This window comes from Mustelus asterias, chromosome 1 (assembly GCF_964213995.1).
Source record: "Mustelus asterias chromosome 1, sMusAst1.hap1.1, whole genome shotgun sequence".
NCBI classification, from domain to species: domain Eukaryota; kingdom Metazoa; phylum Chordata; class Chondrichthyes; order Carcharhiniformes; family Triakidae; genus Mustelus; species Mustelus asterias.
In genome coordinates, this window is record NC_135801.1 from 88776505 (window position 1) to 88803119 (window position 26615).

A 26615-nucleotide genomic window follows, 5' to 3' on the forward strand; every position below is an offset into this window, starting at 1 on the left:
GTCTTTGGGGTTTTACATAGATTGCAGCCCTTCGGTATACTATGGTGGGAGAGCTTTAGACTGTGCATGGCCTTTCCCCGTTGAGCCTTTGTAGCAGGTGCCCCAAGCTTTAGTGCATCCCTCGGCATTTAGTCCTGGACCTTGGAATGTGTCAGTCTGCAACAGTTGTTACTTGACATTTCGCAATTGTTTGCACTGGAAGACCAACATGTTTTGGGCAGACCAAAGGACATCTTTCACTGAGTTGATGGTCCTCCAGTTGCAGCTGATGTTTATCCCAGTGTCCGTCCCTGGCAACACCTTGCAGAGCATTGACTGCTGCATTACAGAGCTAATCAGTTTGAACCTCGACAAAACCATTGCATTGTTTTCCAGATCTGCTTTGCAAAGGCGCATTCCAGAACAAATTGACAGTTTCTTTCCCGATTGCCTCAAGGACAGCGTATAGAGGGTGAGACTGTGTGCAGGAAGGATCTAATGGGGAAGACCTTTCTCACATTCAGCCAAGCTATGTCTTGGTTCTTGCTTTAAAATAAGGGCAATGACGCATTCGGCCAAATGTCTTTGACAGTCTGTTCAGTGAAACATCTGACAGGATCCGACATCATCTCCCTTTCGCACAGGGCCTCAAGACGTTACGTGTGGACTATGGCCCGATGGACTAATGGTCAAAGGTGTTCACTTCTCAAATTTTCCCATGAGGGGCAGGTCATATGGCAACTGGAGCATTCCATAGCAATGCGACCAGACCCATCTTTCACAAGAGTGGGGATCTTTGCATGGTCCTTGTCCTGCCTGCTACGATTCCTTTGGCAGGCAGGACGGGAAAATTCCACCCTTAGTATTTGCATACTGCCAGTCTTTGAGATGTACAGCCTACATACCCAATATCACACTGGCACTGAATTGCATATACCAAACTACTCATTATGCCAGTGTGCTGGTAAGTGTGTAGACTGTACATCCCAAAGTCTGATGGATCGTATCCAATAGCATGCCCCTTTTGCTGTTTACAGTGGGCAAGGTACAGATTATATCCCACCAGCCTGTGTTTGGAAAACCTAAAGCACAGTATCCAACATTAAATGTGATTCTGTAATTGGACAACATTTGTTAAATCTTCAGTGTGTTAAGAATTATGCTAACAACTAATTAGGATTGTCAGCCAGGCTCCGTGTGGCACATTTGCATGTACTTGAAGTTACATATGTTAATACACAGATTCTTTGTAGACAGAACACGTACACACATTGCACTCGTTACAGCTAAACAAAATAAGTAACAGCCATTTGCTTGTTCGTTCCTTGGGGCAATGCCTTAACCAGAATTAAACTGCCTGGTTTAAACTTCAAACTATGCTTGTCAGTTAACTGTCAGTTACTGCCAACTGGTGCATTCTCTATGGCAACGCCTCTACCACTTAGTCCACCAATCAGTCAGCACTCTCTTGTCATACAGTGTATATTTGTTGATTTCCCTTGCATTGTATTCTTGTAAATGTCCTGGTGACTGCCCAATGAAAAGCTTTGACAAAAAGTGTCCTTTTTCAGCAATACTCAAGTTCTGTACTACCAAACAAGATAGATAGTCACAGTTGGACACACAAATGGGATGTAAACTTTATTCCTCTGTTATTGAATTGACATTGCTGTAATGAAAATATGCTCTTTAAAGATCAGAACTACAATCATTATTATGGCTCGATGATGCAGCCAAATGCATTTACAATTTAAGCTCAGCAGCTGTGAAGTGAAAAGGTTTAAAAAATGTTTTTTACGAAATTCATAACGTTTATAAATTAAACATGCGATATTTCCTGTTACTATCCAATGATTGGTAATATGCTTTATTTTATATCCTTCCCAAAGCTTTTCTTTAATAAAACAATGCAAGATCTTGCATTTCAAATAATGCCTTTGACAACTTAAGGGCATCTTAAATGCTTTACAGCCAGGAAGGTAATTTAGAAGTGTGGGCACTGTTTTAATGTAAGGAAACATGCAGCCAATTTGAGCACCCACTACAAGGTCCCATAAACAGCAGTGCGATAATGCTGAGAGAATCTTTTTAATGTTGGTTGAGAGTTAAATGTTGGCTAGGACAATGAGAAATCCTATCTACTTTTATGCCCACCTAACAGGGCCTCAGTTTAACATCTCACCTGAATGATGAAACCTCCAACAGTGCAGCAAGGTTGAAGGTTCAGCCTAGATTTTGAGCTAAAATCTTGGGTATCAACCGTGAACTCAGCATCCTGACTGATCAGTGCGTGCTACTATTGAGCCAAGGCAGTCTAGATAAATGTTGCCGTACCTTTTTATATTAAATATTGTTCTTGGGCAGCAGTGAAAAGCTATTGTTATTTCACTGCATTTAAATACCAGGTTTGTACAGACACAATGCAAGACATTCTTTATTCTTGTGCACTCCCTCTTTTTGGGTCTGGGAGAGAAATGGGTTGCACGAATGTGCTTTGTGGGCAAGATAGGTTTGTGTTTTTCTCATCAGAGAGATATATTTATACAGGAGCTCAGTAATGCTGCCCGCCAACTCCTTTTACTCATCTATTCAAAATCAAATCTCTCTTTCGCCATAGTGGTTTTAGTTATCGTAATCTAGCTAGAAATAAATATTTGAATATATGATTTTTAATAGTTTGTAGGCTGGATACCAACAGGAAATATCACATGTTTAATTTATAAAAGTTATGAGTTACGTGAAAATCATTTTTAAAACCCTTTTACTTCCACAGCTGCTGAGCTTAAATTGCAAAATGCATTTGGCTGCATTATCAAGCCATAATAATGATTAGTTCTGATCTTTAAAGAGCATATTTTCATTACAGCAATGTCAATTCAATGACAGAAATAAAGTTTACATCTCATTTGTGTGTCCAACAGTGACTATCTTCCTCTGTTTGGATAGATATATGGAGGGCCTTCAGGGTGAAGAAGAAAGTGAGTTAGTCGGCCTGGTAATGTAAGTTTGGAACCCCAGATGGTAGACAGGAAAATCTAAACCCAGAACTTAGAACATAGAACATAGAAAGCCACAGCACAAACAGGCCCTTCGGCCCACAAGTTGCGCCGATCACATCCCCACCTCTAGGCCTATCTATAGCCCTCAATCCCATTAAATCCCATGTACTCATCCAGAAGTCTCTTAAAAGACCCCAACGAGTTTGCCTCCACCACCACCGACGTCAGCCGATTCCACTCACCCACCACCCTCTGAGTGAAAAACTTACCCCTGACATCTCCTCTGTACCTACCCCCCAGCACCTTAAACCTGTGTCCTCTCGTAGCAACCATTTCAGCCCTTGGAAATAGCCTCTGAGAGTCTACCCTATCCAGACCTCTCAACATCTTGTAAACCTCTATCAGGTCACCTCTCATCCTTCGTCTCTCCAGGGAGAAGAGACCAAGCTCCCTCAACCTATCCTCATAAGGCATGCCCCCCAATCCAGGCAACATCCTTGTAAATCTCCTCTGCACCCTTTCAATGGCTTCAACATCTTTCCTGTAATGAGGTGACCAGAACTGCGCGCAGTACTCCAAGTGGGGTCTAACCAGGGTCCTATAAAGCTGCAGCATTATCTCCCGACTCCTAAACTCAATCCCTCGATTAATGAAGGCCAGTACGCCGTACGCCTTCTTGACCGCATCCTCCACCTGCGAGGCCGATTTAAGAGTCCTATGGACCCGGACCCCAAGGTCCTTCTGATCCTCTACACTGCTAAGAATGGTACCCTTCATATTATACTGCTGCTTCATCCCATTGGATCTGCCAAAATGGATCACCACACACTTATCCGGGTTGAAGTCCATCTGCCACTTCTCCGCCCAGTCTTGCATTCTATCTATGTCTCGCTGCAACTTCTGACATCCCTCCAAACTATCCACAACACCACCTACCTTGGTGTCGTCAGCAAACTTACCAACCCATCCCTCCACTTCCTCATCCAGGTCATTTATGAAAATGACAAACAGCAAGGGTCCCAGAACAGATCCCTGGGGCACTCCACTGGTCACTGACCTCCATGCAGAGAAAGACCCCTCCACAGCCACTCTCTGCCTTCTGCAGGCAAGCCAGTTCTGGATCCACAAGGCAACAGCCCCTTGGATCCCATGCCCTCTCACTTTCTCAAGAAGTCTTGCATGGGGGACCTTATCGAACGCCTTGCTGAAGTCCATATAGACCACATCCACCGCTCTTCCTTCGTCAATGTGTTTGGTCACATTTTCAAAGAACTCAACCAGGCTCGTAAGGCACGACCTGCCCTTGACAAAGCCGTGCTGACTACTTTTGATCATACTAAACTTCTCTAGATGATCATAAATCCTGTCTCTCAGGATCCTCTCCATCAACTTACCAACCACTGAGGTTAGACTCACCGGTCGGTAATTTCCCGGGCTGTCCCTGTTCCCTTTCTTGAATATAGGGACCACATCTGCAATCCTCCAATCCTCCGGAACCTCTCCCGTCTCCATCGACGATGCAAAGATCATCGCCAAAGGCTCCGCAATCTCCTCCCTCGCCTCCCACAGTAACCTGGGGTACATCCCATCCGGTCCCGGCGACTTACCAACCTTGATGCCATTCAATAGTTCCAACACATCCTCTTTCTTTATGTCCACATGCTCGATCCTTTCTGTCCACCGCAAGCCAGCAGTACAACCACCCAGATCCCTTTCCACCGTGAATACCGAGGTAAAGTATTCATTAAGCAGCTCTTGGCAGGTCAAAGACGTTAAAACCCATTGAATACTCGAGGCATTATTGTTGTTTGACCAGCCAGCATAGCTCATAAGTAATGGGATCTAGAGATGTAAATCTGTCACTAGGGCAGGGATCCTTCCCTTCTGGTTTTTAATAAGGTCCCAGCTAGTAGCATTTTTATCTGGTCAGTTTACCAGTGCACAAAGAGATTCCGAAGCTTTAACTGTCGCCAACCTGCATGAAATGCTCTGGATTTCTCCGTATTGGGAAACATGTGGATTCCATATGGGACAAGCAGAAATTCTATTTGTGCTCATTAACTTGTTTGGACATTCTTAAACATGCTGATTGATTTCCATGTACATTAGACACCTGGCTTGACCCAAAAATGTTTTCGTCACTATCCTTTTCCAAATGCAAGTTGCTTTGCATATAATTTGCAAATGTTCCTGATTCATTTTATAGCATTGATTCAGTTCATATTCAAGATTTTATAATATTTAAGCCATTACAGAATTGCATGGCGCTCCGATAGTGGCAACATGTAGTGGCACAAAAAGAAAGACTGCCTTTCACAGTTAATTATTTTTTGAAGTCCAGTCACTGTTTTTGTAAAGAAGAAGACTTGTTCAGTGAATAAAGTCTATGTTAAATTAAGATATATATTAATCATTCGTGCAATATGGGTGTCGCTGGCTGGCCAGCATTCATTGCCCATCCCTAGTTGCCCTTATTCAGAGGGCAGTTGACAGTCAACCACATTGCATTTGCAACATGAACGTAAGAGCCCAGATTTTGGAGTTGGTCTTGGGTGAACCCTTCAGCTTTTGCTGTTGTTCTAAATTTCAAACTAACAGCAATTGCTAATATCCACACATGGGTAGTTGAAATTCAGAAGTTGCTTCCCCACTCCTGTATGCAGGCCCTCAGTGCAGCCCTCTGCAGAAGTGTTTAGAGATTGTTCGAGCTGACGTGAACATCCGTTTTTATGTTTTTAGTGTCATCGTAAAGAACCTTGATGAAGTTAATCTTGTTGAATAAGGTGTCACTGGATTCTTAATGCTGCACCAAGTTCATAATTACTGCTGAACAACAGCTCTGTCCCTGAAAAGCTAATTTCATATTTGTGGAAATTCATGTCTCCATTATGCTGAAATTCCATAGATTTTTAAAATCATGCCTTTCTTAAATGTTACGATCTTCTTAATCCCATGTGCATGTCCCAATCTTTATTTTGATCTCTGTAATGATTAAAAATTGAAGGATAAGCAGTGGTCTTTGTAGTTTGCTGCCTGAGAATTTTTAAATGCGATTGGCTGCTTATTCTGCTTGATGCTGGAGTTCCTCCCCCCCCCCCCCCCTCTGAGCTGGCGCCAGGATTAAATTAATGTCGGGAAAAAGGTAATCCACACCACATAAATCACTAGATCTTTGTAGATAGTTTTCTTTTAGGTCAGCATTGTCCACCAACCACAGAATTCAGGCCAGGATTAGTTTTATAACTCGAAATGAATGTCAGTACTTAAATCAAAGAAAGAAAGTGCAGTAATAAACTTTACATAACCATTCTATACAGTGAATGCATTTGTCGTTAGCCCCGTCTATTGAAATTTAATGTTGTGTCGCAGTGCGTTTATCCTGTGTCTCAGTAAACATTCATGTTAACTTCTAGATTCTCCGATACCTGTAGTTTGGGTTTAAGAAAAGTATAAGCCTTATAAAAGAAAACTGAGCATCTTTAAGCTGAAAATCAATTGTTTGCTGAATTTGCTGGGTCTGTTCAGTGAAGACTTTTCTACCCACCTCAAGACATTTTACTGCCTTCTCTCACTTTTGATAGAATCACAAGTTCTATTACTTGAAACAAAATGAGCAGTTGCCTCAGAACCACCTGATCATCTTTCAACATTTTGTTTTGAGGTTCAGCTGAGTCCTTGCATCATTCTAATCTCTATGCACTTCATTTTGGTTTTGGGTTGAGTCCTGCGCTATGGTTAAATGTGTTTTTAAAAAGTTCAGTCTGACACAGCTTGATTGTGATCCATTAACTGTTTTCCTGCTTGTCATCTCGGATGTTGTCAACAACTTATTTTGTGTACCTATATATTATGAGCAACAAACGTCATTGTACCACAAGCATTTTTAAAATCCATTCATTCGCGGAACCCCGACAAGGCCAGCGTTTATGCCCTTTCCTAATTTTCCTTGAGAAGGTTGTGGTGAGTAACCTTGTAGTCCATTTGATGAAGGTACTACCCAGTTCTGTTAGATAGGGAATTTCGTGATTTTGACGCAATGACAATAAAGGGAATGTCTGTTTATTTCCAAGTCAGGCTGCTGTGTGATTTGGAGATAGTAATGTTCCAATGTGCTTGAAAATCTTGTCCTTCTGGGTGGTAGAGGTCACAGGTTTGAGAGGTGCTTTTGAAAAAACTTAGTGAGTTTCTGGCTTGCAGTATTATTTCCAAATTTGCATATGATATAAAGTTGGGTGGGAGGGTGAGCTGTGAGGAGGATGCTTCAGCATGATTTGGACAGGCTGAGTGAGTGGTAATATGCATGGCAGATGCAGTATAATGTGGATAAATGTGAGGCTATCCACTTTGCTAGCAAAGATAGGAAGACAGATTATTATTTGAATTGGTATAAACTGAGAGAAGTGGATACTCAGTGAAACCTTAGTGTCCTTGTGCACCAGTCACTGAAAGTAAGCACGCAGGTACAGCAGACAGTAAAGATGGCAAATGGTATGTTGGCCTTCATACCGAGAGGATTTTGAGTATAGGAATAGGGATATTTTACTGCAATTGTGTAGGATGTTGGTGAGGCCACACCTGGAGTATTGTGGGCAGTTTTGGTGTCCTTATCTGAGGAAGGCTGTTCTTGCTATCGAGGGACTGCAGCAAAGGTTGACCAGGCTGATTCCTGGGATGGCAGGATTGAGGTAATCATAGAAATCATAGAAACCATACAGTACAGAAAGAGGCCATTCGGCCCATCGAGTCTGCACCGACCACAATCCCACCCAGGCCCTACCCCCATATCCCTACATATTTTACCCGCTAATCCCTCTAATCTACACATCCCAGGACACTAAGGGGCAATTTTAGCATGGCCAATCAACCTAACCCGCACATCTTTGGACTGTGGGAGGAAACCGGAGCACCCGGAGGAAACCCAAGCAGACACGAGGAGAATGTGCAAACTCCACACAGACAGTGACCCAAGCCGGGAATCGAACCCGGGTCCCTGGAGCTGTGAAGCAGCAGTGCTAACCACTGTGCTACCGTGCCGCCCGTAAGAGGAGAGACAAGTAGGTTACGATTATATTCATTGGAGTATTGAAGTGTGAGGGGACCTCGTAGAAACTTATCAAATTCTAACAGGATTAGACAGGGTAGATTCAGAAAGAATGTTCCCGATGGTGGAGGCGGTCCAGAACTAGTGGTCATAGTTTGAGGATAAAGGTAAACCTTTTAGTACCGAGGTGAAGAAAACTTTCTTCACCCAGAGAGTGGTGAATCTGTGGAATTCACTACCACAGAAAGTAGTTGAGATCAAAACGTTGTGTGATTTAAAGAAAGAATTAGATATAGCCCTCGGGACTAAAAGGGATCAAGGGATATGAGGGGAAGGTGGAATCCGTATTGAATTTGATGCTCAGCCATGGTCATAAATCGTGGAGCAGGTTTGAAGGGCTGAATGACCTACTCCTCCTGTTTTCTATGTATATTTCTATGTGCCATCGTCACCTCTCCTCAAAATGTCCCCATCTCAAGCACCTTCTATTCTTCAGTTCTGGTGTCCCGACCGCCGTCCCGGCCTTCATTTATCACCATTGTGTGCAGTTTTGATCTTGCCTAAGTAAAGATATGCTTCCAATGAAGGTGTGCAACAAAGGTTCTCTAAGCTATTTCCTGGGATAGAGTGGTCACGTAAGGAAAGATCAAACTGGTTGAGCCTTTATTCTCTAGAGTTTAGAAGAATGAGAGGTAACCTCATTGAAACATACAAAATTCTGACAGGGCTCAGCAGGGTAGATGTAGGAAGGATGTTTCCTTTAGCCCGGCACGCTAGAACCAGGGAGGCCGGTCTCAGAATAAGGGGCAGGCCTTTTAGGACTGAGGTGAGGATGAATTTCTTCACTCCAAGGGTGATGAATCTTTGGAATTTTCTATCCCAGAGGATTGTGGAGGCTTAGTCGTTGTGCATGCTCAGGACTGAAATCGATAGATTTCCACATATTAAAAGCATCAAGAGATACAGCAGATAGTGCAAGAAAATGGTGTTGAAGTAGAAGTTCAACCTTGGTCTGGAAGGGCTGAACAGCCTACTCCTATTTCTTGTGTTATCACCACACTGTTCAATGCCCATTGCTCTGATCTCTACACACAACTAATTCTCAACATACTTTATGACTACAGCCATGTCAAGCTATTCCTCTTCATTCTTTTTGACCTCCCTATTGTGTTAGATACTGCCAGTAGCACTATAGCCCTCAACTGTCTCCCACTTTTGATATACCGTCACAACCTGCTTGTCGTTGCGTAGTTCTGTTGCCTAAACACATTGAGACAGCATGATTATATTTTGGGGAGGAACTATCATTTTAAAACAATGTATTTAAATTGATGAAAAACATGAATTAAGTTCTTAAAATTATAGTTTCTCGTCAAAATTTTGGTTTGTTTGCATCATCCTAGCAGTGTGTTGCTACCTGATAGTCAAAAGGAAAAAAAATCAAGTCTATTTTTATGCCGATAACCATGTGTCATTGAATGACATGAAGCTCTTTAGAGTTATTTATGGTACAGGAGGAGGCTATTTGACTTTTAGGCTCGATGCCCACTTCCAGTGGGTGCAAAAGTTTCACATAACTAAAAGTCAATCATTTTTCAAAGAATATACCATGCAGAAACAGGCCATTTGACCCAATCAGTTCATGTTCCGTTTTCTCCCATGCTTCCTTATCCAATTTTTTTTAAGAGCCCACTATTTCCTTCTCCCTTATGATTATTTAGCCTCCTATTAAATGTATCTATGCTATTTGCCTCAGTTATTCCTTTGGAAACGAGTTCCACATTTTCACCACTCTCTGGGTTTTCTTTTGAATTTCCCATTTGATTTCTTGGTGACTTATATTTATGCCCTCTGGGTTTGCTTTTCTCCACAAGTAGGAATATTTTCACTGTGATTACTGTAGTAAAATCTTTCAGAATTTAAAAGGCTTTTATTAAGTCACCTCCCGCTGCCTTCTCTTTCTAAGCGAAAAGAGACCTAGTATGTCCATCTGTTCCTGATGGGTATAACTTCGCATTTCTGGTATCAGGCGGAATTTTCTCCAAAATAATTCTAAGTGTTAAATGGACGAGAAAATGGGCGGTTTGGTCTCCCGTTTTTCAGTGACGTTGGTGATGATATTTATTGCACTCTGCAATACAGAGGCCGTAATGTGAATCACACCAGTGGGGGCGTGTGGGACAGGTAAGGGTTGAAGTCTCAGCACACCACCCCCTCGTCATAGCCCCACCCCGTTGGGCAAACTATGTGGTAAAATGTTTCTGATACAACTTCAAAAGTTTGAAAATGTTCAGCATCAATATAAAATAATCAGTAACAAAAATTTAATTTAATATTTGTATAAACCCTCGTCATGATACAAAGTAGAAATTCCAAGTGAGAACGATGTTCAGCCATTATATCACAAACAACTGATTTGTTTTCTCTTCAATCCTTTTGCCTTATTATATCTCTCATCTTCAAAATCTACTACTTTAATCTTGCCTTCAGTCACATACCCTAATTCTTCTCCCAATTTCTAGTTGGTGTCTTGTTTTCATGGGAATACATGTATCCCAATCTTAACGCAATACTAATTGCATCGGAAGAGCACATGTTTCTCCATTTTGCCAGTTTCAATTATTCAGAAGTTCAGATTCTCTGTCAAATGTAGTTGTAAAATAGGGCAGGAAATTAGATATCTGAATGTTTGTTTGTCAACACGACTAGGGCATTTGTATTTCTCTAGTTGGGATGTATGAATTCACAAGTTATTATTGAGAGACCATGATTTTCAACATTTTTCCTGATTTGACAGTACTTCTTCCAAAAAGTGTTCTGACCCAAGATAGAACTAGTATTCCCAAATTTAGTCTGTCCTCCTCCTTAAGGTGACATGCCCTAAGAAGGTGTTGGTGACCATTCTCTCTTTGACCTTTCATCGGGAAAAATATACAAATTCTGGAGTCGCGTACCAGCCGACTCAAGAACAGCTTCTTCCCTGCTGCCATCGGACTTTTGAATGGACCTATCTTGCATTAAGTTGATCTTTCTCTACATCCTAGCTATGGCTGTAACGCTACATCCTGCACTCTCTCGTTTCCTTCTCTATGAACAGTATGCTTTGGATAGCACGCAAGAAACAATACTTTTCACTATGCTAATACATGTGACAATAATAAATCAAATCAAAAGCCATTGATGTCCACTGGATTCATCGTGATTATGCCTAGCAAAGTTCTGCAGTTGTTTTCCATTCCCTTCTGCCAATATGGCTGATCAGCAAACTCTTACCTCTACCATCAGGTGATTTAGTGTAAATAAATTTGCAATCTTTGTTCCGTCAATTTTATTTACCATTGCTGCACCTGGTACACTGAAAGATGCATTTTACACATTATTTGGCTATACATCTGTACAGTCTGCTGCATGTTTCACAGGTGTACTTTTGCATAGTTTTCTTCATAATCCATTTGTACACTTTATTTGAAAATGTCATTGGATAAAGTACCTTTGTTTGCTATATACCATGTTGAGTACGTTTTGCCTCCCACTTTGAATAGTCATCTGAACAGATGTATACAGCTTCATTCAATAGCCCTAACCCAAAGAGCCTGGCCAAATGTACCACACAATAGAATGAAAACAATAAAATGAAACCTGTTCTCTCCAATAGAGTAATTTAGTGAACATAACCTCAATTTATTTATCCACTCAAATTCTCCCCATTCTCATCTTTTATTCAGAGTGTGGAATGTCATTTTTAATTCTGGTTAAAAAGCAATTTGTTAATCATCTGACAGTAGTATTCAACCCAATGACTTCAGCTATTTACATTCTGACATGTAAAATATTTGGTTGGTATGATAACAGTGCACCTTAAAAACAGCTGGAGATCAGCAGTGTTTTTTAAAAGCAACTAGGGAAAAATAATCTTGCTTTAATAGTACAACTACACCTTTAAATGTTTGGTAGTCAGCCAAATTCAGTAGGTAAGGGGCCAGCCATTATTGTTATCTTTGTAACTATGCAAAGTATGCTTGATGCCTTTCTTCCTTCCAAAAACATTCTATTTGGGATGCATTGACCTTTTTTCTGTTTTCAAGACTGCTGTTTGTGCCCTTGTGATAATTATGCTGGTTCTGGATATCGATTAAACCATTCTACCTATTGGAAGAATTTGTGCCCCTCTAAATGTCATATTGCCAAGTAAATATGTGGCAGTTCTGAAATGCACAATGCCAGTTGCAGTTACTAATCACCTGTGTATGTGTTTAATATTTGTTCTGCAGTGATGCATACTGAAATATTTTTGAAGAATTATTATTCTGCAATTAATGTAGAGACTTTGATCTAAAGATTTGATTCATGTAATTTTCGATTATCAGTTTTGAGCTTATGACTGTAATTGAAATTCAGAGACTTGTAGGTATATAGCTGAACACAATTCAGTTGTTGTGTACAGAAAAAGGATGCTGACTCATAAAGCCATTTCAGTAGTTCTGTTGAAAATATATTGATTTTAACCTGCTTACCTTACATTTGTAAACTTTTAAGTGCACACTGATGAATCCTATTTATCCCTCTTTTTTGCATGCAGCAAGAAGTTATGGGAGAAGACGAGGTAAACATTTGGTTTTTAGTGCTGGCTTTTATCTTTAAATGAATCATTGAGATTTGATGACTGATCAGTAGTTACTTGTTTTTGCTGATTAATGATTGAGCCATGGATTGGATACTGATTTCTCATTAGATCTGCATGTTGTGTAGGAAGTAACTGCATGATCGTAAAGCTGGGCTCGATGCTTCAACAAAGTAGTTAATAATTCTGGATTATGAAATACTAACATATTTGTTCAAAATTTTGCATATTCTTTGAATTCTGCATATATTAAAGGTTGCATGATCACCTGAACATGGTGTAAAACAGTATTCTGATTTATTCAGTTGCCTCAATGAACCAGCAAGCCTTTTGTTCAAGTTAAGCAATAGAATTTTTCTACATGTAATTTTCTTTCCATCGTGTTTCTTTTTAAAAACCCAATTTTTTGAAGGCCCCTATTAGCACCCACTGTTATAGCAGCTGCTTCAGAAAGTATGAGACAGTTGAGGCCATGGTCACTGTCCAGTACTCAATTTGTTCTGAGCAAGCCTATACTCTTCGTATGTCTCCAGATTAAATATCAACAAATGGAGCTGATGATTTGGTTGAAAACTAATGAAGATCTTAGAATTTGCAAGAGGAGCTAAATGGTTGTTCAAACTATCTTGAGGTGGAGGGCAGTGGTATACTGATACCATTACTGAACTAGTAATCTCAAGGCCCAGGCCAATACTCCACCGTGGCAGCTGGTGAAATTGAAATTCAATGAATAAATCTGGAATTAAAAAGGTAGTCTCAGTAATAGTGAACATGAAACCATCACCTGATGTCCCAAAGCCTGCCCACGATCCACAAGGCGCAAGTCTTGTGATGGAATATTTGTACTTGCCTGGAAGAGTGCAACTCCAACATCATTCAAGAAGCTCAGCACCATTTGCAAGAGGAGCTAAATGGTCGTTCAAACTATCTCGAGGTGGGGGGCTTGATTGACACCTCATCCACCCCCTGTGCCACCTGGGCACAGTGGTAGTGGATGCTTTGATATAAGATGCTATTCGGCAGTTCACTAAGACTCCTTTTACAAAACCTTCTAATCCGTGACCTCGAAGGACAGGGCAGCAGATGGATTGATGGGAACACATCATCCTGACTTGGATCTATGTTGTTGTTCCTTCGCAGTCACTGGGTGAGGTTCCACACTGTTGCTGCCGATTTATCTCTCTCTCCACACACACACACACACACACACACCCCCCCCCCCCCCCGCCCCCCAAGCCGGTGGGGACATGTAGAATGCAGTCCAGTGTCTAACCAAGCAGTCCCTTTATCCAGTATAGAGCTAAAGTTTCTCATGTCTTTATGGAAACCACACCCAATTTTATATTTTGTATTAATAGGGATAGTTTTCAGGCAGGGATAAAATTTAACTGTCTGACTGATTAATAAACAGAAATAAGTGTCAACTTGAATCAGTGCAAATGAGTAAAATATTGTGATTTGCTGCCAGCATGCAAAGGTCATCCTGTAATAGTATCCTGCTTCAAGATCTTAAGAATAATTTGACTTTTTTATGTGCAGCACTCGTAGTACAAAATATAAACCAGAAAGTACTGGAAATACTCAGCAGGTCTGGCAACAACATTTTGAGTTGAATATGAGTCTTATACAGGACTGAAGGAAGGTAGAAAAATGCTGGGTTTTATTCTGTTGAAAGGGGATCAGAAGAGCAAAAAGGAAGGTCTGGGATAGAGGGTGGGAGAGATTAAATGGCAACGGTGCGAGTGTGAAAAAAGAATCAAAATGTGGCGCAAAGTTCATGGTCTAAAACTGCCAAACTCAATGTTTAGTCCTGAAGGCTGGAAAGTACCTGTGTTGAGCTTCACTGGAACACCATGGCAGGCCGAGGACAGAAATGTGAGCATGAGAGCAATGTGGTGAATTAAATGACAAGCAACCTGAAGCTCGGGCTCATGCTTGCAGACTGGGTGGAGGTTGTGTTCCACAAAGCAATCACCCAATCTGCATTTGGTCTCCCTAATGTCGATGGGACTAGATTGCACAGCAAATTCAGTATAATAAATTGGAAGAAGTAACTTTTTAAAAAGTCTTTTAGAGAGGAACTTGGTCTCGATGCCTTTTACTATACAAATTTCAAAAAAATAAGTTTAGAAAATATGGCTACATCACAAGCTTGCAGTTGCAGCTGGCATTAACACAAACTGAAGAGTGTCTTTGTAAGCATGTGGATTCATGTTTAAACTGTTTTTGTAGCAAAATTGCTATTTTAGTGTTTGTTGGATGGGTTGGGTAAACTATTGCCTGAATCAAACTCTTGCCTTAGTTAGCATGAAGCAGGACAGCGACACTGAATTCTACCTAATTTACAAAATTATTATCCTATTCTTCTCTCCACTTGATTGTTCCAGCATATTTTCAGTTTTACTCATGATTACATATTTCCTAAGGAACTACAATTTTTGGTGAATCCTTTCCTGAAACAAACCTGGAATATATTTTGCTGATGATTGTCACGACAGATCCATCCTAATGGACTAGTACCTGACTTCATGGACTGGAATTAAACTCGTTTCCTTGGAAAATATTTAGAGGATGACCTTTTGGAATTTGTTACATATGCATTGTTTTGAGTTGGTTATTGACAAAAATATTTTTTTCTTTCAAAAGGAGTGTAAGTTGATTTTAATGGCTAATAATGCTGGAAGCAGCGTAAATATTGTTATGTATTTGGAGTCATGACACTTGGAGGCACTGGGTTAAAAAACAAATGGAGTCTTTATTGTGGTGTGTGATCTTCTATGGCTGCTGCTTTTCTGTTTTTCGCTCTACATCTTATGATATCACTTCAATTTGCATATATTGCTACATTACTAGAGCAGGACTCCATAATGAGGTGCTAAAGCAGGGCTTCCATAGTTTAACAATCCCAGGAAAGAAGTAACTGATTTATATTCTGAGGTGCAGGCGTTTCTGAGATGGCCTTAAGTTTAGAAGAGGATTTGTGAAGGTCGGTGGCGTCAATCGCATGTCTCAAATGCGCAGCGGAGGAGTGGAAGAAATCACACTTGTCCTTACGGACTCTCAAAACCATAGTCTTCCAATCTCGGGGAGAGGCATTCAGGTTTTGAAGGTGTTCCTCCTCTACTTTTCCAGTGACTAGGATATCATCCAGATAGCACTGGACTCCGCTCAGTCCACTCAGGATCTGATCCATTGCCGTTTGAAACTGCAGGAGCAGATGTGATACCAACAGCAATCTTTGGTAGCAGAACAAGCCTTTATGTGTCACAACTGTCAGAGATCCTGTGATTTCTTGTCGAATCCTGCCACGGCAGATGTTGGAATTTGAATTCAATAAACAAAAATCTGGGATTAAGAATCTATTGATGACCATGAAACCTTTTGTCGATTGTTGGAAAAATCCATCTGGTTCACTATTGTCCTTTAGGGAAGGAAATCTGCCGTCCTTACCTGGTCTTGCCTACATGTGACTCCAGGGCCACAACAATGTGATTGACTCTCAACTGTCCTCTGAAAAAGGGCACCTAGGGATGGGCAATAAATGCTGATCAGCCAGTGACATCCATGTCCCATGAATGCATTAAAAACAAATCATCTGCAAATAGGCCTGGCTCAGGTCAATTTTGCTGAAATTTTCGTCTCCCACCAATCCCACAAGCAAGTCTTCAATGTGAAGTAATGGGTACTGTTCATTGCATAACACTGGATTTATGTTGACCTTGAAGTCTCTGCAAATTCTTACAGATCTTTCTTGACAACTGGAATGATAGGCGTGGCTCATTCACTGATGATGACCCGTTTCTGCACTCAGTTTTGATCAGTCGCTCCAAGTCAGCCTCCACCTTTGGCCTATAGCATATGGTACAGACCTTGTCTTCAAGCATTTTGCTTGACTTCCACCCTTAATTTTCAGTTTGACTTTAATGTCCTTCATGCTCCCTAATTGTCCTAAAAAAAAAACAAGTGTACTTTTTTAAGATTTTCGTGAGGCCCTGATTTTCCACTGGCCGCCATGTTGAATTCAGTTCAGGCAAATTTTCTCCAGCCATGCATGACTGAGCAATCCTGGATAATTTCCCTTCACTGTGGCGAGAAGCAAATCTGCTGCTCACCCATTGGACTGCACAGCCACTTCAAATACATAAATATAGGTTTGGATATATTTTCATTGTTATGAACTCCGTGTTTTTCCTCTTTACTTACTGTAGGGAAAGGCAGAGGGGTAGTGGTTTTGTCACTGAATAGAAGCCCAGGGAAATGTGCTGGCGACCTGGATTCAAATCCCTACATGGCAAATAGTGAAATTTGAACTCTAAGAAATTTGGGATGGTATAAAAATTTGCGATGATATAACGTTGTAGAAGTTTGTACTTTTATGCAATGTTTATGATGACCTTACTGATGAAATCATTCTCATAAAAACAATCTAGTTCACTAATGTCCCTAATGTCTGCCATCCTCGTCTGGTCCGGCCTACATGTGACTCCAAATCCACAGCATTGTGGTTGACTCTTGATGCCCTCTGAAATGGCCCACTAAGTTAAGGGCAATTAGGGCAGCAAATGTTGGCCTTGCCTGCAATACCCAGATCCCATGAAAGAATAAAAAAAATGCAGGCCTTGCTTATCTCCATGGTTATACAGTCAAGTACAGATTTTGTGGGTTTTTAATTCAGAGGATGTGTGTGTCACTGACCAGGCCAACGCTTGTTGCCCATCCTTAATTGCCCTTGGGAAGGTAATGGTGAGCCACTGCCTTGAACTTCTGCAGTCCATCTGATGCAGATGCACCCACAGTGGTGTTATGAGGGAGTTCCAGGATTTTGACCAAACTACATAACTATATTGTAATGAGTTCAATGTCAGGATGGTGTGTGACTTGGAGGGACACTTGCAGGTGGTGGTGTTCCATGGTTCTGCTGCTCTTGCCCTTCTAAGTAACAATGGTCTAAGGTTTGGAAGGTGCTGTTGAAGGGGCGAGTTGCAGTAATGCGCTTGTATATGATACACCCAACTGCCACTATGCATTGGTGGTGGAGGAAGTGAATGTTTAAGATGGTGAAGGGGATGGTATAACTTTGTAGAATTTAGTACAGTTGTGCAACCTTAAATTTACAAGGCCATGAAAACTGGCAGCAAAATTCTGTACAAGGCATTCTCAATCTCATAAATTCATATTTACTGAAATAAACACAGAAAATGCTTGGAGATACTTGGCAGGACAGACAGCATCTGTGGAGAAAGAGAAACCCAAGTTAGCATTTCCGGTTGAAAATGTTGAACTCTGTGTTAAATTTTGAAGCTTTCCTGATTCGGCATTATTTCAAAAAATTGTACCATATGGGGGCGCCTCATCCATCAAGCTGCAGCTCTGTCGGAAACAGGCCGCACAAGCTCTACTGTGGAGAAGCAATGAAAGCAGGAGAGAGAGAGCAGAACCCCGGCTCAAGAACCCACCCTTCTCAGGGCAGCTCTTGTCCTCTCTGCCCAAAGACCTGTGGCTCCAGGATTCACCTTGCTGAGCTACCTGAGGAGACACAAATCATGAAGCCTGGCAGATGTCATCCTTGTTTCGAGGGACCAACAACAATAACTTGTTTAAAACCTGTTACACCTCTAATGTTTTCCAGTTCTAAATTTCAGGTTTTGGTGTGCCAATGTGATGATTACAAACTTGTATGAATTTGTCCCGTCTTCTTCATTTGCTTCTGTTTTTAGTCGTCATTTTTTTGAAAGTATCTGCAGACTACAGCTGTGAAATAGGTTTAATTATAGCTCTTCTCTGATGTGCTTTTATTACTGATACGAAAAGTACTGTATATAGTACAAATTGCATTCCAGAGAAATACGACCACAATTTACTCGAACAAACTTGTAGTTTCAATTCTGCTCGAGCTCAGAAAAGCACACTTTATCTCTAGGTTTGACAGCATTGTGACTTGAGTCAACATGTTGAGTCAAACATCTTTACTTTTACTTTTAGGCAACTGGACACCAATGGTACTATTTTACTAATTGTATTACTAATCATCCCATGTGTCTGCAAAAGATGAACTCTGAACTGTGTTCTAAATCAGACAAATGAGTTAGAATGGCACCTATTTGGCAGTAATAATCTGAATACTTCAATTTATTGCCTTTTACTGAGTTTATTACTTTAAAGAATGGTTGTGCTTGCAGATATTTCGAGCTTTTTACATATAAAATGTTCAGATTGCCATGGATTTCTCTCCTGGTAAAGATGAAAACTGCAATCTACTTCCCAAATATTTGACCAAAAGTGAATTCGATCCAACATAGTACAGTATGCTCCAGATCCTGTGCCTTAAAAGGCATTGTTAATCGATGACTAGTTTATATAAAAACCCAATTAAAAAGTAGATATGTGGTGTTGCAAATATAAGAGTGAATAGACCTGTGTTTCATGCAACACACAAAGGAGGAACCTGGATTTTTATGCTGAATCATTTCTGCTGAGATGTTCATTGATAATAGAAATGCAGCCATGTGCATCTTATTTGCTGGCCTATCAAACAAATGCCATCCAGCAATTTTTATGTATGAGGTTTCTCACTGTTTTCTAATTTCTGCAGAGTTTTCAGATGCAGGGTTGAAATTAAAAGGTTTAATAAGTTGGTTGTAACTTGGTTGTGCAGGGACTTGAATATTGCTGAAAAAAGAGGCTGTCAATGCTTTTCATCTTGCATGATCACAAGAATACTAAACCTAAAACGGAACAACAATTTATACTGCATGAGAAGAGGGTGCTGATTGGTTGGTGAGTGAACTCTGATTGGTATAGATGTTGCCATAGAGAATGAACCAGGGAACAGTTAACTGTCAAACTTCTGTTTAAATTCAAACCAAGCAAGTCACTTCTGGTCAAGTAAGATGTTTCACAACACCAGGATAAAGTCCAACAGGTTTATTTGGTAGCATGAGCTTTCGGAGTGCTGCTCCTTCATCAGGTGAGTGGGAGTTGGGTTCACAAACAGGGCATATGTAGACACACACTCAATTACAAGATAATGTCCAACGCCGGCATCTCCACATCACCTCTGGTCAAGACATTACCATGGGAGTTGAACCGGGGGTGGCTATCCCCCAAGCTTTTGTGCAAAGACACAATCCATGGACATATTTTTGCAGGGACCTGAATGTGAAAATATGTAGCTTCTAGCACATGTCAGAGATTTACTACGTGTTTGGCGGCATCATTAATTACAATGCAAAACCGCTTCTACTTAAGTGAGTTTACAGTGTTGGTGTGTTTCAAGTGTTATTTTGAGTTGGCAGTCATCTGTTGAGGCAATATGGCGGCACAAACAAATCAAACTGAAAAATGAAAGAAAGTTGAGTACCTCAGACCAACCATGCTCAGTACACAACATAAATTAGCAATCCTATTACTAGCCTGTTCTGTTTTATCCTTCAGATTCCACTTACCAACCAATCAGTGCCCTCTTCTCATGTAGTATAAATTGTTGTTCTCTTTGAGATTTGGTATTCTTGCAAATCTGTCCTGATGAGTGTAACACAAAAAGCTTTGAGAGCATGTCTCTTTTCTCAGCGATACTCTGATTTCAAAGTTAGATTTTATAAACCACATGCACTTATTTCATTCCTGATAATCCTCCTCCATTGAAGCTTGTAGTGAAGTTTTAGCATCATTAGTGCCCAGGGATTTTTTTTGTAACCTCCAGTGATGCATAAATGCAACAGTTTGTTGTAAACAAATTACCATCTTTTATTCTGCTCGTTAAACTTTACATTTGACTTAATTTTGCATCGTACAAATGCATCATGTTAATTGAATAATTTCAAGGCCTTTAATCCTTGTGTAATGCAGCTGAGTCCTTTTTGAAATTTCAATTTGTGGTTACTTTTTGCAGGGCGCTCTTCATTGTTCCCCATCGAAGATGGTTTTCTTGATGATGGACATGGTGATCAGTCTGTCCCTGGGGTTCTGAATTCTGTTAATTGCTGCTCATCTCACCAGAATGGGGAACGAATTGAACGATACTCACGTAAAGTATTTGTTGGTGGCCTCCCCCCAGATATCGATGAAGGTAATGCCAGTTGTGAAATAATAGCTCAAGGGTTTTTATTTTCTATTCACATATATTTGTCAAGATCATATGCATTGGTACGCATTTCTTTTACAGATGAAATTACTGCCAGCTTTCGTCGTTTTGGACCTTTGGTTGTTGATTGGCCTCATAAGGCTGAAAGCAAATCCTACTTTCCACCAAAAGGTGAGGCATTGACTAATGTGCCTCTCTCCGATATATTCTGTTTGTAGCCAACGAGACACAGTTTGAATTTGTATTATCTGTGTATTAAAATTATTAAACTTTCAGTATGTAAATTCACAGCTGACAGCTGGCTAACATTTTTCTGAAATTTTGTCAAGTATTTTCCAACTTCTTAGTCAATATGAGACTTGCAAAATAAACTTAACAGAATTTTGCAAATAATCCACAAGTTAATTATTTTGGCTGGGGAGAGGTAGAGGGATTCGTGTTTAGGACTGGGACAACATTTATGCTGCTGTAACATTTGTTTAATTTACAACTGCCATGTTTTACTTTAGATGAAAATTATAATGGAGTTTAGTCACAGAGCAGCCATGATCTTATTGAATTATGGAACAGACGCAAAGGGCTAAATGGCCAACTTCTATTCCTATGTTCATAATTAATGCTGTCTGATTGTGCGTTGTGCTATTTAGTTGTAAAGTAGCACGGTCTTTATACCTGTGCCATAGACACTGCCGTATGAGTTGAGATTTTAGCTTTGCTATGTTGGTGAGTTGGCAAGTGGAGAAGCAGGAAAATGTGAATATAAGTCTACTCTAGCCACTCTGCATATGTTTTAACAGCTAATTTTTGACCATATTGGACTTGTCCTAGAACAAGTGTACATCCATGTAATCATAAAATGGAAAGGTAGTAGAATTGCAATACATAGATGTGATTTGCCACAAAGAAATCAATTTGAAGTTAACCTTAAGGTAGCTTGCAGGTCTAAAGAAATGTATGGAGTATCTTGAAGTTCATTATACCATGGCAATCAGATAGCACATACCTGTTCATCATTGCTAATTGTGGAACCCTCAGGGCCACGCAGCTGTAGACCTAATGTCCAAACATGAATAAACGAGCTGGATTCCAGAGATGAGATGAAGCAGCAATTGCCCAAGTGTGGCATCAAGGAGCCCAAGTAAAGTTGAAGCCCATAGGAGTTGGGGTGTGGGAAGACACTCCAGCTGCTGGAATCATACCAAGTACAAAGGAAGGTTGTGAGGCAAAAATAATCCATAGAAATTCAAAAATCTTGAAGATTTATGGCACACAAAGAGGGCAATTGGTCCATTGTATATAAACTGGCTGAAAAAGCCATTCAACCTAATCATACCTTCATCAGACCAAATCTTGGTCTGTAATTCTGTAGGTTACAGCACTTCAGGTACATATCCATGTATTTTTAACTACAACGAGAGCTTCTGCCCAGTGGGGTCAAGGACACAAGCTATTTGGCTAAAGTTAAGGAACAAAAAAGGTGCAATTGAATTGTTCTGAGTAGTCTATAGGCCACCAAGTAGTGGGAAAGATGCAGAGGAACAAAATTGCAAGGAAATTAAAGAGAAGTACAAGAATTATAGAGTAGGGGGGACTTTATCCAATATAGAATGAATAGTAGTTCTGTAAAGGTCTGTTCCTAAAGTGAATTCAGGGGAATTTTCTACAGCAGTATATTTGCAGTCCAATGAGAAAGAAGACCTGGTTCGTGGGAATGAGGGAGGGGATCAAGCCCGGGGATCGACCCTGGTTCAATGTAGAGTGCAGGACGACATATGAGGAGCAACACCAGGCATACCGAAAAATGAGGTGTCAAACTGGTGAAGCTGCAGGACAGGACTATTTGCGTGCCAAACGGCATAAGCAAAAAGTAATAGACAGAGCTAAACAATCCCACAACCAATGGATCCGATCTAAACTCTACAATCCTTCCACATGCAGCCGTGAATGGTGGAACATAGGAATTAGGAGCAGAAGTAGGCAAATTCAGCCCTTCGAGCCTGCCCCGCCCAGCATTCAATCCGATCATGGCTGATCTCTCCCTGTTCTCAAACACTTCAACCCTTTTTTTCTATCAGAAATATCAATCTCCCTCTTGAAACCATTTAATGATTTAGACTCCACCGCTCTAGAACCCTTGTTCTAGATTGCCCCATAAGGAAAAACATTTGGTTTATGTTTACTCTATCAATCCCTTTTAGAATTTTATATAGCTCGATCAGATCCCCTCTCATCCTTCTAAACCTCATTACAGCCTTGGTTCAAACTTGAACAACAGAGTTGAATGCCAGAGGTGAGGTAAGTGCAGCTTTGATGTCAAGGACAGTCACTTTTAACCGATTTTAGCATCAGGAGCCCTGGCAAAACTGAAGTCAGTGAGAATCAAGGGAAAAACTTTCCGCTGGTTGGAGTCATGCCCAGCACAAAGGAAGATGGTTATGGTGGTTGGAGGTCAATCATCTCAGCTCCAGGACATCACTGCAGGAATTCCTCAGGGTAGAATCTTAGACCCAACCATCTTTAGCTGCTTCATCAATAACCTTCCCAAGCACTCCCACAGACAGCACTCGTCTGAAATCTGTAGTCCCTATCGGAATACATTCCACACACTCCAAGCTGGCAACAGCCCCACCTTTTGTTGGCACACCACATTCTTGACTGCAAACATTACGAACCGCAACCTGGTAACTAACCCAAATGGTGAAGTCTCAGGTTTCAACGTTTCACAGAAAATGTGGACGACCCTCAGCCTCGGGCCAGGGAAGATGGGACCACTTGTTCCACAAATAGAAATGAGGAGCAGCTCAAATTATGATTGTGACCATCCAAGTCAGACCATTGCCCACATGAACTTCAGCCCTGAGAGATCCATTCCTGGTGGCTTCACAACCATCCACAGTGTCAGCTGAAGCCATTGAATTAATTTTTTTAATTATTTCATTGGATTTGGATATTGCTCCCTTGATAATCTCAACCTCAAACTATAAATGCTTCACTAGCCAAACGTATTTTAAAATTAGATGTTTTCTGATTAGCTGCCATTTATCTACCTAATGACTTTATTTAGAATAAGTACATATTCTGTTATCAGACTTTTGAAAGGACCTGCCTTATTTTAAGTTGATCTTTCTCTACACCCTAGCTATGACTGTAACACTACATTCTGCGCTCCCTCCTTTTCCTTCTCCCTCTCTTTGCCTGTACAGCGCACAAGGAACAATACTTTTTACCGTATACTAATACATGTGACAATAAACCAAAAATTTCCTGAGACATTTATGAGCCACCTACTTCCACTCCAAGAATAGCATAAATTTATAGTAGTTGTTTGGCTGCAGAGTTTGCTAATAAAATTGTCATACCCATAAATGTACAAAAGCTGTTAATCATAATCATAAGATTATTTTAAAAAGAAAACTAAATACATAGCTTATAAGGATCAGCTATTTTTATTATCTGTCCTTTCAAGACCAATTAAAATTCAGTTTTAACATAGAGGAAATAAATTGCAATCATAGTTATAGCATTGTTTTAAATCATTTTAAATGTCTACCTGACTAACTACACTCTGGCAGTGGTGACTGTAAATTTCAGAATCCAAAATGTAATTGGAAGATTATTATCTGTTTCATCGTGGTCTGTTTTGCCCTTGGGATGAGCTCAGCTGCACAGCTCAGTTATATTTGCTTTCCTGCTTCCCTAGTGCTGCATGGTACAAAAGAGAATAAAATCTCGTGAGAGCTTCTTGTCTCATTTGAGGAATGTATATGCTAATGTTTGGGTGTAACTACTATTGGGCCCCATATTGCAACCATACATCATAACTGAGTAATACTTTATTAAAGTAACGCAAAATTCAGTTTAATTGCAAAATAGTTATTTTTTTCAAGTTTTTAAAACAGGCAAGATCAAGAAAACTGTTTTTCATGCTTGCTGGCAAATCCGTATTTGTGTATTTTGATAGCAGTAACTGATGGTTTCCTTAATTACTGGTATAGTTTTGCTAGGCACCTAACAGTTAAGAAAAAAGACTCCATTGTGATTTTTTTGTAATGAACTATGCGCTTTCTAACCAGAATATGTTCATTCTCCTCCTACTGCTCCTACTTACACAAACATATCAAAAATCCCCAGTCTTCCTAATCCCAAATGATTGAGAGCCAGTATTGGCCTGCTCTTCTTGTGTTCTGCACCAGCCCCTAGCAGATGCATGTTGGCAGCCGAGGGGTGATTTTATTTCAATATGCTTTTTAATGCCCTGTTCATATTTGCATGTTACAAGTTTCAAATAAAAATAGCGTGGTAGACCAATTGTAAGCAAATATTTTTTTAAATAATTGCTGTTGGTTTTACAATATAGTTGAAATTAATAGTTAAATAAATTGAGCTGTTTTCACTGATTGAGTGGTTCTTTTTTTTTTGTTGCAGGCTATGCGTTTCTTCTATTTCAGGAGGAGAGTTCTGTCCAGGCTCTGATTGATGCTTGTATTGAAGAGGATGGTAAACTCTACCTTTGTGTTTCAAGCCCCACTATCAAGGACAAGCCGGTAAGTTTATAGGATGCTTCTCAAAAGTGCTTGTAGGCAATAACAATTATTCATCCTGCCAGCTGTAGTCCTTGAAACACATGAAAAAGAGGGGTATAATTAAAAAGCTGTGTGTGCGCAAGGTTTAGCAGTTGGAACACTGTCATCAAACTGGCTGCTGCATGTTTTTGTATGATCCAGAAACTTGCTTCTGAAATCTGGGTGACAACAAACAAAATCATGTTACAAATGAAAGAAATGTTCCTGAATTTCTTAAATTTGGGGAAAAAAAGGTGAACGTTGCCTTTGAATTGGAACCGCTCCCTTAGCATATTTGAGACTAGGTTTAGAATTCACACTCACTAGCCTCAGGTTCCACCACACTGTTTACTGACTGGGAGTGTTAATAGCAGATGCTTAGCATAAAAGGACGCATTTTAGATTTATCCACAGAAATGCTGAGAACCTGGCAATCATGATTGAAAGGCTAGATATGTATATTTTTGTGATGGGAAAGGATAGGTCTGTGGCAATTGTTCTAATGTTAAAAGCATTTAGAAATGTAAACTTTTAAAGTAGTTCTGTTGTACTCTATTTGTACCAAAACTAATTCCCATTAGTAGTTATAGATTTTTACTGTTTACCACTAATAAATGTCAGTGGGTTACCCTAATTACCCTCAACACATAATTTGTGTGAGCAAACTATTAGCCAGCTGTAATAAACTTCTAGGAGATTGCCATCAGTGCCATTCATTTTAGTTTGCATGAACTAGAGAAAGGGAAAGGAAAAAGGTAATGCAGAATTAACATCGCAAATGCTATTCGGCAGTACAGGTTTGGCTTTAATTCACTATGATAAATGCTTGATAGAGATGCACAGCAGGTGAGCGTCTCTAAAATCCCTCTTGAAATGGTGACTGATATTTTGTGCAGTTAACTTGCAATCTGTTTTACATGTGAATGTCTCAGGTTTGTATTATTATATATTAATGATTAGGGATCTTTTGATATCCTCATGGTTTGTCAGCAATGCTGTGCAAAAAAAGATGAATCCTAAAAAGTACAATGCTTTAGAACAAGGTCACCACAGGAATGAACAATCACAGGAGAAAATTTGGTTACTAATGTATTTCAAGATCAAGTTAACTTAAACATGAATGTAAAAAAAAGTGCGTGGCTTGGTCGATGGCTGCAAAAACCAAAAGCGCTTTGCTGAAAGTGGTGGTGTTTTCAATTTTAAAAAAATGTATTCTTTCGCGGGAGGCATCGCTGGTAAGGCCAGCATTTGTTGCCCAACCCTAATTGCTCTTGAACTGGTTTGCAAAGCCATTTCAGAGTGCAGTTAAGAATCACCCACAGGTTCCACC

At 40.3% G+C, this 26615-nt stretch overlaps 1 protein-coding gene across 2 annotated transcripts in view; it reads left to right on the forward strand.

The window, feature by feature from the left end:
- LOC144495098 (cytoplasmic polyadenylation element-binding protein 2-like) overlaps positions 1-26615 on the forward strand; it is a 117684-nt gene that overhangs the window by 66872 nt on the left and 24197 nt on the right. The window contains exons 5-8 of one of the 2 annotated variants that reach the window (XM_078214985.1): positions 12599-12622; positions 20532-20708; positions 20805-20894; positions 25149-25267. In XM_078214985.1, the coding sequence (XP_078071111.1) occupies positions 12599-12622; positions 20532-20708; positions 20805-20894; positions 25149-25267 (410 nt within the window). The remainder of the gene's footprint in view (positions 1-12598; positions 12623-20531; positions 20709-20804; positions 20895-25148; positions 25268-26615) is intronic. The other variant, XM_078214993.1, reaches the window with a different exon arrangement.